At 40.9% G+C, this 16,194-nt stretch overlaps 1 protein-coding gene across 1 annotated transcript; it reads left to right on the top strand.

Annotated features, from left to right (window-relative positions):
* Positions 1-286: 286 nt before the first annotated feature.
* On the top strand, positions 287-5,067 carry LOC119721571 (protein Wnt-9b-like). Its single transcript, XM_038191650.1, has 3 exons — positions 287-701; positions 3,668-3,891; positions 4,982-5,067. The coding sequence occupies exons 1-3, from the start codon at positions 598-600 to the stop codon at positions 5,065-5,067; spliced, it is 414 nt and encodes a 137-aa protein (XP_038047578.1). The 5' UTR covers positions 287-597.
* Positions 5,068-16,194: the final 11,127 nt, after the last annotated feature.

Below are 16,194 nucleotides of genomic sequence, written 5' to 3'. Positions count from 1 at the left end.
AAAGATTATTTCCCCAATTTCATGACCGACGAGATGTTGTCCAACCAGGATTGTAAACAGCTATACTTACTAGAGTGTAATCACGCGTAACAACGCTATCAGCTACAGGCAAAGTAAGCCCCGCCCACCACACTCAAACTGTCATCCAATCAGCACGCAGAATGATAATCGCAGAGAGCAAAGAAAACAGAAAGACACGACAACTCATTATTTACGATACGCGGCAGAAGGCACGGCGGCGACATTAAACCTCGGAGGTGCACACGCTACAAGGGGGAAAGTCTCTCTACTTCATAAGAAACAAACAGGGTGTTGGGATGATGACTAAACTCCGCTGTGCCGGCAGTCAAAATGGCATGTCGTGAGGGGCTGTTGCTACACGGTGTCTACGTGCCTCAAACTGACGCAGCGGTGATCCAAACTTACAGCGGGGGCAGAAGTGTTTCAGCTGGGATCTGAGGAGAACTTTTTTTTTCTTCATAATCATTGCCAATCCATCAGCTGTAGATGCTTGGAGATTTTCTTTTCTTGAAACACGCAGACCCAGGGGACAAGTTGTAATATGACGACGTGGTGGGTTTGTACCGCTGTCCCACCATGAACTGGTTCCCTCATCTGCTGCTTGCTTTGCACTACTGGCTGGTACCCGGGCTGATCTTCCTGACTTTGTTGCGGCTACCGGTCGCCAACGGATATTTTGGGTAAGGTTACTTTTTTTCTTCGCCGCAACACGAACCGGTGTTTTCGCTGGATTTTGATAACAGATAAAGACAGACCACAAGCTAGCTGGCATAATACTCTGTTGTTTTGAGTTGGAGAGATTGGAATAAGCAGGAACAACGCCATTTCTGAGTGAACCCATTGCTCCATGCTTGGGCAAATCTACACGATTTACACATAAATTAGACCCAAAAAATGCAGTTTCTTTTCAATTATAGAAATTTCGACAAAACATCAAAGTTTCTTAAAATCCACTTAATACCTTACGTGGGTTTTTGTCTGGAAATTTTACGTTTCAATACAGTGGATATCTGAAGTGGCGTTTAAAAAAACTTAGTCGGTTTCATGTGACAGGTGAGTTGATTAACATTAATGGTGGTATAGCGAAGTTTATCGCCTGTAGTGCTATAGTTCGATCGGATTGTACTAGTGTTCACGATCTGACAAGTATTTTGATGCAGGTCCGAGAATGCTAGATATGCGTCATGTGATATAATCTTAATATATAATGAGTGGAATAGATGACTTCCGTGACCTCTTCGCACCATCTAATTATAATAGGCGGTTATATTGCCCAGGAATAATTCAGTGGCAACGTTGAGATTACTTTTTCGGTCAGGGGTCACAAGCATCCTGTCAGTGGGGGTATGTATAGTCTTTCTGACAATTGGTTTAAAATAACCACAGTTGTAGATTAATTCCAAGCGAAATTTTAACATCTTCGGGAAGAACCTAAGTGCCTAAAGGTGCAGGCATTTGAGATTTTAAGTATATAGCGGGGAGATGGGGGACATTTTGGGGGAATTGTGCCTTTGATGATACAAGCATGGCATGTGGCACGCAGTCAGAGTATGTCTTCAAAAAGGTATTTGGCTATTAGGCCATTGCAAATTTGTCCATCAACATTTTCAAAATGGCTGCCATTGCTTGTTATTCTACCTACATTTTTTTTTCAAAGGACAAATCTTCGATGGCCCTATAGCCAAATATCTTTCGCATGACACACTCTGACTGTGTGCCAAATGCCATGCTTGTATCATCAAAGGCACAATCCCATCACCTGCCGTACAACAACATAGTATTCAGCAAGTTGAGCAAAAATTGCCCACTTTATTATTGGAACGTTTTGCCAAAAGAACAAAAATTGCTTATTGTGGTGCAACCTAGTGGTAATGCACTTGGAACTTCACTACGCAATCCTAAATATCTTCCCCCGTCCGAACAGTATATGACGAAACCACAAACCAAGAAATTCCCCAAACTAGACCATAACCGTTGTATGGCACGGTACTATACTACAAGCACACTGACACTTGCTTTAATAAATTCCCGGCACATCGGGTTATCAAACTGAAGAGGGTTATTGAACTTCGCAGAGGCACACTTTCCCTAATTGTGTTATCCGTTTGACTCACAATTGGCAGTGTGCTGCAACATTTCGACCTTGGTCATGATAATCCACGCGATATGGGGGATGCGCACAAGTGATACGTATAGTTGTTCCAAATGGTCGGGTGGGGAAAATGACTTCATTTTGGCCTTTGTGCAGTGCTGTACTCATCATGGGCTACGATCGAGTTGGAAGGCTAAGAAAGTAACGCTGCCTCAACTTGATTTGTCTAATCTTTTTGCTGGTCCGTGATGGCCATGCCTACCCTCTTTTGTACCTGACTTACTGACTGACTCAGACTCACTCACTGTTACTTACGAAATAGACTTGCTTCGATCAGCCTCAACTCGAATCAAAAATTTGACTCAGATGACTACCTAGACCTCTTAGACCAGCTAAGTTTGTCTATAGTCTTGTTCATATTTAGCTACACTCATTTGCAATAAGTTTAAAAGCCATAAAAGTGTCATCACAGCCAACTTTGACATTTCAGTCCCGTCCCGTTCAGCTAAGATAATGTGCATAGAGTTGTGCAATACGAGATGCCGGAGGTCCGCGTGAGACCGGTCGGCGCTGTATTGCAGGCGGGTTGTAGCCTGGCCACACATCTTCCGGAAGTCCATTCATCGTTGGGTACCGCAGTTCGAGTTCAGGGGTAGCCCGGCCTAGTCAGCAGGCCTTCATGCATCATATCCGGGGGGAGCTCCGTGCGCCCCCGACGGCCGGGGACGTACGCTCTGACGTATACGCAGGCAGTGTTGAAAATGACTCAGGCTTGGAAACACAAAAACTACAAAGCAAAAAACATGTTGTTTTACTATACAAATGTTCTCGTTGTTTGTTATAAAATAACATTTTATCAAATTCGCTTAACAGTCTAAGGTTCGCGTTTGATATTTTGACCACTGTTAAGTTAAAGGTTGAGCAACACTGCAAAACCTTTATAATGAAGGTTATCAAGCAAGAGGGACATGTATTACCAAACAAGGAAAAGCTTCTTCTTTCTCTTTTTAATTAAAGGCAATCGTATCATAGGGAGTTTAGCAGAAAAATCGTAGAGACAACTTTTGTACAATTTAAATTTTGAGATATATTTCGAGAAAACAGTCATTACCACGGGAAACAGAGGTATTAATTCACACGGTGCGGGTTTTGCAATTTTGAATGAATGAAAACAGGCGACGGAAGTACTACATGTATATATACTTTTTTCAAACTGTGTTTGCCAGTTTTTTTCTTTTAAGAAGCTGCGTCCCACCTGCGCTCTAACGATCATCTCGTACGTGTACCATGTTCAATTAATGTTTTGTTCGGCCTCAATTAGCCTTTTGGGGATATGGCGGGGACACAGAGGAGGGCACTTTTTGGAGCAGCAAATTTCGGTAAAAACAAAAGATTTGACCCACTCCAAAAATTGGCGTCCTTCTATTTGTATCCACCGTAACCCCAGCAAAAGGGCGAAAGTGGATCAAAGACGAACCTTGCCGGTTTGGCTTTGTGGTTTGATGCAAATCGTTAGTTGTTAAACTGATCAGGGAGTGACTATCTTTTGAACAGACTCACTTCCAACACGCAGCTGACAAGTATCCACGGATCGGACCAGTGTCCCCACTACCTGACCAAGCGGCAGAGGAAGATGTGCGGCCGGGACTCGGGCATGCCTGCCGCCCTGGCCGACGCGCTGGAGCTGAGCATCTCGCAGTGCCAGGAACGCTTCCAGAACGAACGCTGGAACTGCAGCATACACAACACGTCGCAAAGGGCCAACTTGCTGAAAAGGGGTAAGAAGTTATGGAATTAAATGTATATCCATTAGCTTAAGTCTAGATGAAGTCCCCGAACTAGCTAGATGAGGATCCAGAATTCCGGTGGGTTATAGGCTGGGGTGTTAAGGGCCCAGGCCAGTGAATAGGCCCAAAATTGCCTGCGCCGGTCCAATCACGATTTGCATGCACTCATATTCTTCGGTATTAGAGCATTTTGTGAACCATGAACTTGAGGGTCTGTAAAAAAGAAGGGTGGAGGTCGTGCACAGGACAGTGAGCTTGTATTCCTGTGAAATTTGGATGAAATTGGGCCCCAAAAGCGCGCGTATTTTGCAATGGAGCGTATAGGCATCGTTTTTCAACATGCACTATTTTTAGGGGTGATATCTTCGGATGGGAAAATTTCTCCCAAAAACCTTCGGATTACCTCAAAAAAAAACTGAACAAAAAATTAAAGATGACGAAGTAAGCTTTAACTTGATGCGTGTCTTGGCCTCAGAGAGTTGTGAGGATTTTGGGAAGTGCGAGTAATTACCACGATGGTATATGGCAGTCTATTTACTGGTCTGGACCCTTTACTCCAGGGGTGGGGTATGAGTTGCTGGAATATGATGTTGAAATAAACGCATAAAATACCAAAGACATAAAGCAATTAATCAAGATTTGCCATATGAGGGGTCACATTATTCATGGAAGCTTGGGAATTTTGGCATCATGTAAAAATCCTAAGTCATCCCCTCTTTGCCCTGTGCCTTGCCTATCCAACATAACTTTGATTGCTCATGCAAAAGTGCAAGCCAAAATTTTCTGCACACAACATTTGAATTGCTTGCGGGTCCATTTGAAGTACAGCCTGTTAGTGGTACAAAAATTTCAAAATTGTATAGCTTCTGCTCTGGGTTGGCACAATGTCATGATTATGTTTGATGAAAAAAATTATTAGCGATACTTGGAACTTTATTATAAAAAAAATGGCGGGAAACGGTCACACAGAAGTTCCTTTACACAGATCATGAACATTTACAACACATGCCAGTCTTCTGCCAATTCCTCTGGTTTACATTTCGCCTAAATTATATTCAAATACCTCAATAAAACTTGGAAGGAGTTGAAGTCAGGGCACCAGGGTCGTTAGACGCTGTTGAAGTCAGGGCACCAGGGTCGTTAGACGCTAGTTACCGACGCAGATAGGCATCTTGTCAGACAATGTCCGCCGTCTGGCATCCAATCGATTTCCCATCCCTAGTGACCTACTAATATCAGCAAGATGGATGCTATCCTTCCTCGATCCCAGACGGTTTCCCTTAAGGCTGGGATTTTTTACACGAAGGTGAATATCCGCATCTTCAATACAGTATCCACCACAAAATGTCAAGAGTATTTAATGCAGGTGCTCTAAGAGGTGTGCCACGACGCTTGAACCTCAATAAAAATGTCGAATTTTTTTTCAAACCGCTAAACACGAAAGTGAAGTATTTAGGTAAAGTCAACAGCGTATCCAGGTTTTCGGTCCGGGGGTGGGGCAAATGGGAGAGCTTTTGTTTTTCATTTGCAGAAATGTTTAAAAGCAGGAGGAAGTATAAATACAACAAGTAGTACCAGCGACGTAGCCAGGGTTGTCATCCGGGGGGGGGGGGGGCTTGAGGTTACAATGGAGGGGCGCCCAAAAATGTCATCTGTGCTGAAAGGTATAGACAGGGTTTTTTTCACCGGACACCCGACCTCCGTAAAATCACATAAAAGGGGGGGGGGGAACCATCTTCCCTCGGGTGCGCTATTCAAAACCTATATCATGGTTAATAGACAATAACTACCGCTATTCGCTTTCCACGGACGTTAAAATGAACAGCCACTCGCGAAAAGAAAGGGTTTGGGGGACAAAAACGCACGAAATCACGGGAAAAGGGACTTTATGTTCTTCCAGCTAATCATGGTAACTCATACGGATGTTCTACGAACTGATGAATACCCATTAACTACAATGAAACATAAACGTTTTCTGACCTCCATGAATGAACAGACCAACATCATCTTCAGTATTTCAGAAACAAAGAGTGGACTTTGTTCCTCATATGCAAAACACACAATCTGGCAGTAAAAATAATATTTCGGTCTTGACTCAACTAATTAAAATCCCATTTGTTTTCGACTGCGTATGTGTGATCTGTAATTCTCACTCAGCTCAATATCTTCCAATTGCAATCCATGGACAGCTATGAAAATATGTTCTTTTGGTAAAACGTACCTAACATCTTATAGCATGGATCAATTTGAGTAATTCTTTTTTTTTTCCAGATGAGTGGAAGAACATGCTCTTTTAGTTGAAGACATACTTCATTTGTGTATAAAATTTGATTGCTTTTTTAAAGAATTTTTTTATATCCAGGTCACTTTTTTTTTACTCGCCCTGTAGTCAGTCAAGTTGCACTTACATGACCGTACTAGGAGTTGTGCCGACGCTAGAATAATTACCAACATGCAAATTCCTTTGTGATTCAATTATGTCACACAATAACTCACTCGACTAGATATTGTTCTTGGTAAAACAAAAAAGTGCCGTGTTTCTGGTCTGTAATATCAGTCATGCTATGTGTACGTTCCCCATTCAGCAATATATGGGGTGAAGTGAGGTTCTTTCCGTTGCAGTGTACGTGTTGTGCCGGGCACAGAGGAAGGAGCATGGGGCATTACAGCAAGGAGGGCCGGCCTCAGGGAACCTTGTTAGTCACAGTTTGTCTGAGACTACCCCCTCCCCCATCCCATATGACATGTTGTCACTAGTCGTAACAGTTCTTCCACTCAATTTAATCAACTCACCATCAACATTAATCGCAACTGTGACTCGACGATTTTGGGCATTGAATGCTCCCCTCGTTCTTCAACTTCAAAGACTTAAATTGATTGAGAGGCTGTCGCTTATGATGACTCAAACACCCTCTCCGACACATATGTGTGTTATAAGGATCATTGATAGGGACTGATATTGACTATATTCAATATCAGGCAACTTGTGATCGCCACTGGCAATTTGAGAGGTTGATTGAACAAAAAGGAAAATATGTGCCCTGAAATTGATTTCCGTTACCCTCTAGATGCAATGCATAGCTGAAGGTTGTAATGCTGCTATATTGATTAAAATAGTGGAGCAAAACAAAATACCGTCCATGAATAAAACAAGAAGTGTGTACACTTGGCCAGGTTTCCCATGCCTCGTGAGTCCGCTTACCGTAAGAAAAGCATCTCTGCTGACCATTATAGAAGATCTTTGCAAAGCTGAAGCAACAAGTGTAATTCACTTGTTAAAGAATTTGGCTTAATATGCACACACGTACCTGCCATATGCTGTATCTGTATGAGGATTTTGTGCTTAAGTGATGAGCACAGCAAATTGCCAACACAGTGGTGATACAAGTGCAGTATTCTGTGGTAAGCGTGCCATGAAACAGATGCTAAGTCGGCAGACGAGCGAAAATCACAGGCTAAACTGCCAAAAGAAATTGGCCCCCTGCCATATATGAATCATAGATTTTGTTGAGGACAATCTCGCAAAAGGAATGTTGAAATAATGGTGTTTACTATAGCAATTGGGTTGTTCAATTTTATGCCTAATCATCCCAAAGGTTGATCTGTTTTGTTGCTTTGTGAAATGCTTGGCAATCGGAACGTTTTTAAATATTTATCCGCTAATAAACCAAGAATGATTACCAGTGTAAACGAAAACTGAAGTTAACTCAAATAAGAAAGTCGCCATATATACGCTATTTTTTTCTTCTTCTGTTGGACTGAGTATCGACGGTAGCGTGGACCGAATTAGCCGCTGCTGAAAAATGTAATTTGCTGTCGGGCACCACAGATAAATCTGCGCCTCGTTTATGGATCACTGACCGGGGGAACGAGTCGTTACCAATTGGGACCGTGGCTATAAACACCCATGTTCTTCAGATGAAATTGTAAAACAAAATGCAAAGATAACACCGGGTCATTCGCTATGCCGATTGTATATCTTCGGATTTCGCTGGAAAATTACACTCATCAGATTTCTAGTTGGTTTTGTTAGTAATAAACGATTCTTTTTTACGATGGGTTCTCGTGGCATGAAATTGGTAGAACAAGCCGACAAACCAATTAGTCGGGGAAAAAGAAAAACGGTCCCTAGCGGGCGGTATATGCGGGCCTATACGCCAGTAAAGCCGATTCAATTGAAAGGGAAGAATTCCAACGTTCATTCCTGAGTTTTTAGTTATCTACTCTTCCATTCATTTGGCTCGCCAATTTTTTTTCTCTCATTGTATGAGGCTGGTATAGAACCAACACTGTTAAAAATACCCGTAAATTTACGGACTCCGTGAAGTGAAATATTCCGTCTTTTCGGCGTAATTATACGGATCTTTCCGTAAATGCAAATATTAATTATGCTAATTAGCTTGATTACAATCAACCTAATCGGCCCAAACACCTACACATAATAAAGTACATCTAAGTTCATATTGTAATTTCACCCACAACCGTGTACACCATGTCAAAACTCATGTTAAGGGTCTGTTTATTTTACGGAATGAAAAAACTTTTCCGGAAGTTTTGCTGCAGGAAAACGGAACGCTATTTGCTTTCCGGCAGCAAAATTTCCGGAAAAGGTTTTTCATTCCGTGAAATAAGCAGAACATTAACACGAGTTTGGACATGTGTACTATACACGGTTGTGAGTGGAATATCAATATGTACTAAGATGTACTATATTACGTGTAGGTGTTTTGGCCGATGTGGTTGATTGTAATCACACTAATTAGCATAATTAATATTTGCATTTACGGAAAGATCCGTATAATTACGTCGAAAATACGGAATATTTCACTTTACGGAGTCCGTAAATTTACGGGCATTTTTAACAGTGAAGGAAAATGTCACATCTCTATCTCCCATGCAAACTTGAATTGAAACAACTTTACCGACTATATAATCGGTTCTTCGCTGTACTAAACTCTATATTGGATTAGGTATAATGCACAAACTGCTATGGGCACAGAGACTGACCGGGGAGTTTGCATCGCACCATCCGGTGTTTTTCTAGGAACTTCGACACGTAACTTTGTGGAGGAAATGAGGTGGGCAAACTTGGGTTGCCTGGCTTCTGTGCGCACTACATTTTACATAAGTTGTGATGACCAGTAAATTAGTTTATATAACAAAAGAGCAAGGAATAGGCCTAACTTATAATTTAAAACCAAATGCTATTCACGATCTCAGCACATGAGACAGAATCATGTCTAGTAGATGTGTTGAGTAACAACCTCGTCATTTAATAGACCTTATGCCTAACGGCCATCTTGGAGGGCCTATGTTCTTATTTTAATTCAGTTACAATGAATGCACTCATGCAAATAACAGCAACACAAAGGTTATCTTGAACTAATAAGATTGGTCATGTCAACCAATATAATTGGTTATCTTTAACCAATATATTGGTTGTTTTGACCAATATGTGATGGTTAGTATTCTAACCAATGTCGGTTGGTTGAAAAATTAACCAATCAAGACTGGTTATGGATTGGTTGAAAAGGTCACCAATCTTGATTGGTAAAAAAAAAAACCAAGACATGTTGGTTAGTATTGTGACCAATATAGATTGGTTGAAAAGCAAACCATTTCAGATTGGTTATTTTAACCAATAGATTGGTTGGACACATATCTACCAACCACATTGGTTTAATTTGACCAATATATTGGTTATTTCAACCAATCTGTTTTTAGGATGTATCAACCTATGAGATGGCTGCTACACATAAGGTCTATTGCATGTGTCCGCTCGCATTCATTATTTTGTTTTGTTTCAATGACAAATGACTGATGCATTAACTAAACCACAAGTTAGCAGAGTTAATCACATTTAAGTCATTTAAGCCAGCCACTATCCTTTTAAAGCTGAGTTAATATCGGTGTCAACTGTCATCCAGCTAACACCGCGTTGGCATATACAGGTTACGAACTCAAGCAGAAAATATTTGCTCATATTGCAGGAAACTATTTATTCAGTGCTAAGAAAAAAAAACCAGCCGAGTACCAGTTACAAAGTGGTACACATCATAGGGCAAGTTTTGAGCTGGTAACTTGTTTTTGCTAAGGAAACCTCTATCTGTGCTCGGTGAAGTTCATATTGAAATTTGCCACATTCATTTGTTTCTGAGCCCATCCGCAGCCGCGTCTTACTTGCGCGGGAGGAATTTGAAAGTTCAAGGCCTTACTGTCAGCTGGTTAGGCCAGAACTGCCCTAGCTATAAACCAGCTGCTGGGCACAGATAATGACAACTCTATTATGATTCATCAACTGTCAAGATCATCAGACAGTGAGCCCACGTAATTTAGTGGGCAAAGCCGAAAACCACTGCATACAAGTGGACAGACAAACTGAGCTATAAGTAGGATTAAATATGGCCCAAGTGTGAAATAATATTTTGGCTGTTAAAACAATTTTCGGAGTCAGGCTGGAGCTTTGGTACTTTTCTCTCAACCTCTGTTTGCTTTCCACCTCTGTTAATCGGTGTCATGAGAAATTTGGAATCTATATATGAAATCTGATCTCTTTTACTGTAATCTGGAATTTAACTGGCACAATGAGGCATGCGCATTGCAACCAATGAATCCGTATTACATAGAGTCCATATTTTATAATTGTGCACCGGATTCCAATCCTGTCCAGGCACGGTTAGGGTTTGCAGTCCCTATATATGTGATTTCGTGGGTTAAATTAATAGAAACTTTCTTTTGGGGGAGACAAACGGAATGCTGAATTTAGACCCATACATTTTTTTGTTTAAAACTACAGCTTACTACAACAGTTCGTTGGCATGAAGAATTCAAACCAAAGACGAAACAAAGTAGACGTGCGCTGTTGTCCGCATATCGCCGGAATTACCTGTTTAGGTAGTTTTCTACACCTTTTTTCAATGGGCTTGGTGGAATTTTATTTACATAATACGGAGAAAATATGTTGAAAATGTTGTATGTTTTTTTCCATCTGACTCAGTTGCCTAATTTTGACTGAGTTCGTATCTCCAGTAATTAATAAAGCCATTTAATTACGTATGCCAAGTAAGCGATAATTTAAGAGTTGTAAATGTTTGAAGCCGTGTGCAAAAAAATAACATGAATCAAGACTAGTACTCAAATGACTTGATATCGAAATGAAGACCAAAGTCTTAGGCCTATATCCTGAAGTTTAAATTTGCGCGATAATTACACGAAAACCACATTTTTCAATAGTTATAGCAAAACTTCACTTTCATATTCTGACTAGACCTAATTGTTTCTAACTATAGAAACGAAAAGAAAAACTAACACAGGAAAAAAAATGGCATTTATAGAAATATCAAAACAGTTACAATTCATAGCACTCGCAGTCTGATGTAAATACGCAAAAACTGAGGTTTAAATTTAACACCGGAGGGATTTAAATAGGGCCACTGGTGTCAAAGTTAGGCCCATACACATCAGTTGTCCTATAAGCTGGTGTTAACACAAGAGTGTTAAAATAAATCTAAGATTACAGTGAACCAAAGCTACGAATGTAGGCCTAGGGAGTAAAATATCTGCAACGTTCACCGTTTTCCTCCTACACCAAACTGGAAAATATATGCCACATTTGCGAAACGGAAATAGTTCACCAAGGTCCCAGAAATTGCGAGAAACATGCGTTTATCAGACCGATCACGAGTTGCTTTATACGGCAGACGAGCTATGGGGTTTGTTTGGGTTCGCTCCTGTAAACACGGAGTCTGTTTTCGGAAGTAAGTCTTGCAATATTTTCTAAATTTCTGTCAGATAAAATCTGTGTCTTGAACATTAAATATGATAAGAAGAGGAAAAGAAAGTTGATAAGAAAAAAAAAGGAGGGAAAAGGACTCTGGAATGACGTTATATACAATGAAAAGTAACGAAAACTTGAGATTAATCTGTTTGTGTTGACGAGATCAATACCAGACCCCTAAAATGTAATTTTACGTTGAAAGTTGTTTGTGTTTAATTCTCGACAGTACTTTCACCTCACATGTAAAAGCCAAATTAAGTTGATCTATTTTCTCTGAACAATTTAAATCAAAGATTTTGAACCTCGCCTTTTTTTCTTATTTCAAATAGCCTGACAACGACCTCACTGAAAGCCATTATGCTATACTTTAACCCATATCCTGCCAAACTTATTGCCGAATAAAAGAAAACAAATACCCCAAGACCGGCGAGCAAATTCCTATGGCGTGCCTGTTTATTTTGACAGATGTTTTGATGGCCCTCCATACTTCTTTGCCACACCAAAATCAAATCTTGCTTAACAGCCGCTCAAAATGTTCTCGTTCATGCTGGACCGTATCAAATAGCATTCTCGGTGTGTGTGTGTGAAAAAAAAGATACTTAGAATTTGGCGGAGTATTTGTTTATAATTACCCGTGGAAATTGCTGCACTTGAAATGTGTGTCGCTGGAGGAAAATCACGTTCAGCTGTCACACACCGGCTGAGGGCGTCGGTCCCGATAAATCACACGGGAAAGTTTACAGCCCAAGCTGATGTGTGCAGATGTGAAGTGTGGTTTAAGAGATATACTTTTAATTGAAGTTAGAAGAGGCCCTGACGGGAGACACTTGTTGGGGCCCTGTGTCAAAGGTCATCAGAAGTTGTTTATTGTGGCTGAAGTATGCACTTAACAAAAATTAAGCCACACAGGCAACGATGTTGACATTATACCAAATTATAGAGAAGAGAGAAAGGTAGGAAGGCTTTAAGTCACTTTAGAGGGAGATCGGTAATGTTTTGGATATTTATCACCGTATCGATGCTAATTTATTCACCACCCCTTTATATCACCCCCCCCCCCCCCCCCCCGTTTCCTGAAAGTTAGATCTGCCCCTGTTTTAGGGAATGATATTCCGGAAAACTGGAATGAACGGACGGTGACTTGGTCTTAGGCGCGGTTCTGGGGGGAAGGGGGCTTTAGCACCCCCACCCCCCAAAAAAGTTGTCTAGCCCCCCCCCCCACACCCCCCCCCCCCCCAAAAAAATACCATAAAAAAAATGGCAGTAGCCAATTTTGGAAGGTGACGACACAATGCGAATTGTTTCACCTACCCCCAAAAAATAGTCGTGAGAAGGGTGCATTTAGTATTTTATCAGCACTCACCATTGAAAATGTGGTACGAGCCCCATCCGCACCCCCACCCCATCCCCACCTATTGATTTTTGAAGTGTCCGGATAAAAAAAAGGTCTACATTTCAGCACGCCCCCCTGAAAAAAATTCTGGATCCACCGCGCCTGCTTGGTCCCTCTGCACGTTAGCATAATGTTGGAAATAATAGATCCGTTAAAATGTCATTTACCAAATGCATTAATTTCACTTTCAAAGATTGTGAAGTTCATCGAGCCGAAATAATTCTGACATTAAAAAACAGTTAAAGCAATGTGATTTCCCTTTCAAAATTAGTGCAGTTGCTATCTTACAGTGTTTTTAGTAATGAACAAAATAATTGAAGAATGAATTACAAAAAGACACATCAAAGGAGCAAATGTTTATTGGTAAAGTAATTTAAGTACTATTCATCAATCCTTATCGAAACTGAGTTCTTGACGATCAGTCTCCCATCGTATTATAATTGTTTTAATTAATAAACAAAGATCTTTATTTACCACAAATAATGATAGGTTTTAAGGAAATAAATTCACTTTCAGCCGAGGGCAAGTGCATGCATTCAAATCAAGAAATATGTAATGGTGGCCATCGCAAGTTATCGATTCCCAGGTTGCAACTAGCCTTTAGTCAAGGCCCACGCGTCTTTACCCGGCCACGTGACGCGCCCCGGATGCTGGCACGTATAAAAGACTACGCGAGGTAGTCTTTTTACGTGCCAGCATCCAGGGTGCATCACATGTTCGGGTAAAGACGCGTGGGCCTGGACTATAGACTAGTTGCAAGTGGCAAGCGGTTCAAATGAACTGTGGCAAACTTATTCCTTTCTCGTTACTGACAATCATATACTGAAAATGAAATGCATGTAAACAGTATTAATGACGTGTCTTTACGAAAATGGACGATGTCACAAACAAAATTAGAAACCCGTAATAAAATCAATTTTACGGTGCCTTGCAGTTTAAATGGTTGTTCTAAACTAAAACTGTTATTGCACATCAAACCATCAGACAGCAAAAGCAATCTACATCAACAACACTGTTTGCCAATAATTATGACGCCTGCCTCAAATATGCGTTGGTGAACGCGCATACTTTGGATATCTCTAGTTGGACTCGTATGTTGATACATGGGCCCGAGCCTCGCCGGCTGTAAATCAAAATGGCGTCTGATGGACCGGAGCGGAGTTTCTATGCTTCATCTGACAGCTATAATGGTCTTAGGCAGGCGCGGATCCGGGGAGGGGGGGGGTAAACCCCCCCCCCCCAGCTCTGTCAAAAAAAAATATCATACAAATTCCAACAAAAAAAATGCGACCCCCCCCCCCCCCCCTAGCTGTGACACCCCAACAAAATTATACTGGTATAATGTCTGCCTGTTCAAAATACGGTACACCATTCTGTTACCTAGTGTTAATAATCGTCGAATTTGAACAACACTCCCTATTGAAATATGGTACCAGCCCCCTTCCCCCCAGTTTTTGATTTTACGGAGGTCAATTGTCCAGAAAAAAACCCCTGTGTACATTTTCAGATTTTTTTGCTGATGAACCCCCTCCCCCCCTTCCCCGCGAAATTTCCTGGATCAGCCACTGGTAGGCCTACAGTGCATAGCCTACTCGGATTTTTTTTTTCATTTCATACACTATTTGATTGGTTAAAAATTTAAAAAGTATGAACACTGGCATTCCATACCAGACACTGCATCAACTACTGGTTTAATTCGAGTTAAATGTTACCAATTCAGGGGACGATTTTGGTTTAACAAATTTGATCACTGATATTTTATCGACAATCGGTTCAACATTACCACCATTATTGGTTAATTTGAGTTAAATTTTACCAGTTTTAAGGGAAAGAGTTAGGTATAAAAACAAATGATCACCGATATTCTACCGACAATCGGTTAAGCTATATATTGAGCTAAGAAAAACAAAAAAAAATTAAAATGTTATTTTAAATATCATCATCTTCAAGTTCGGCATTTTTTTTTAATGCAAACGTTTCATTTATATGCAACAAAAGATTTGGACACACACTCTTGTTTGTCTGTTAATATATGGGCAGTGCAAATAAGTCCTACACAAGTCATGGCAAAAAAACATCAAGCTGTTGAAGTACACTTTTGGTTGTCCTGGATTTTTCATCGGATGTAAACCTGAACACTTTATAATATGTTTGACTTGTTTTGTTTTATTATGTGAATTGGACAGCAGGATTTTAGGGCTACTTGCAATGTTCCTCTCCGGAGGTAGGAGTCACAAAACTCTACATTTTAGCCTCCAACCTGGAGCGGGGTGGTGAGCATGCCCTGTCCATCATATCAGTTTGAGGTTTTCGCAAACCACCATCATTTCCCAAAAGTCGGCTTCGCCTGTAGAGGTGGCTCGATCTCGGATTGTCCTCATTATCACGATTTGATGCTTATCAGCAGAAAGAGTACCCGATACTGTGATTGTGTCTACCACAAATTAGGAACCTAAAAAACGTCATGCAACTGGAGCCTTTAGCCGAGTCTGGGGACGAAGCCGTGGTTTAGAAAAATCCTTCACCCCACTGGTGGTCCGTAGCTCCTCGAATGCATGCGGCAGACGCGAACGGCTGCCGTGCAGTGCTTCATCTATAGACATAAACGTCGTAATGCGTTAAATTATGGACCAAATTTATCACGCGATGTCTTCTCATAAAACATAGCTGTGGGCTTTAATCACTGCCGGTGTCTAGCCGGGTTGACCCTATACGCAGCGCGTAGAACAGCCGGGGCTGGTAATTAATATTATGACATCTTGAATTCGGAAGGGAAAACAAATCGGTATGCCCCGAACGAGGGCGCCCTGTAGTTTCAAATTTAATATTAACTCAGTAAATTTCTCTTGAGAAGTTGTGGATACACCATGAGAAATGAAAATACAGGTGGTTTTGAGAAGAAATAGGGGGTGTTAACTTAACTGTTTAAGTTTCAGAAATTTTATTTTGATAAGAGATGCTTCGTGTTCATTTTTATCTTATCCTAAAGTTCGACTGGGTGTGGTTCTAATGAGGAGAGGATCCGTCTTGTTTCAATACTGCACGATGGGTAAACCATGACATGTCATATGACAAACTATTAATAGGCCATTTAACGTTTATAATTGTCTGCTCCGAGTTTCCA

The sequence above is a fragment of the Patiria miniata genome, unplaced genomic scaffold (assembly GCF_015706575.1).
Source record: "Patiria miniata isolate m_02_andy unplaced genomic scaffold, ASM1570657v1 HiC_scaffold_13, whole genome shotgun sequence".
Taxonomy (NCBI): Eukaryota; Metazoa; Echinodermata; class Asteroidea; order Valvatida; family Asterinidae; genus Patiria; species Patiria miniata.
This window is presented reverse-complemented; position numbering and strand designations above follow the sequence as displayed.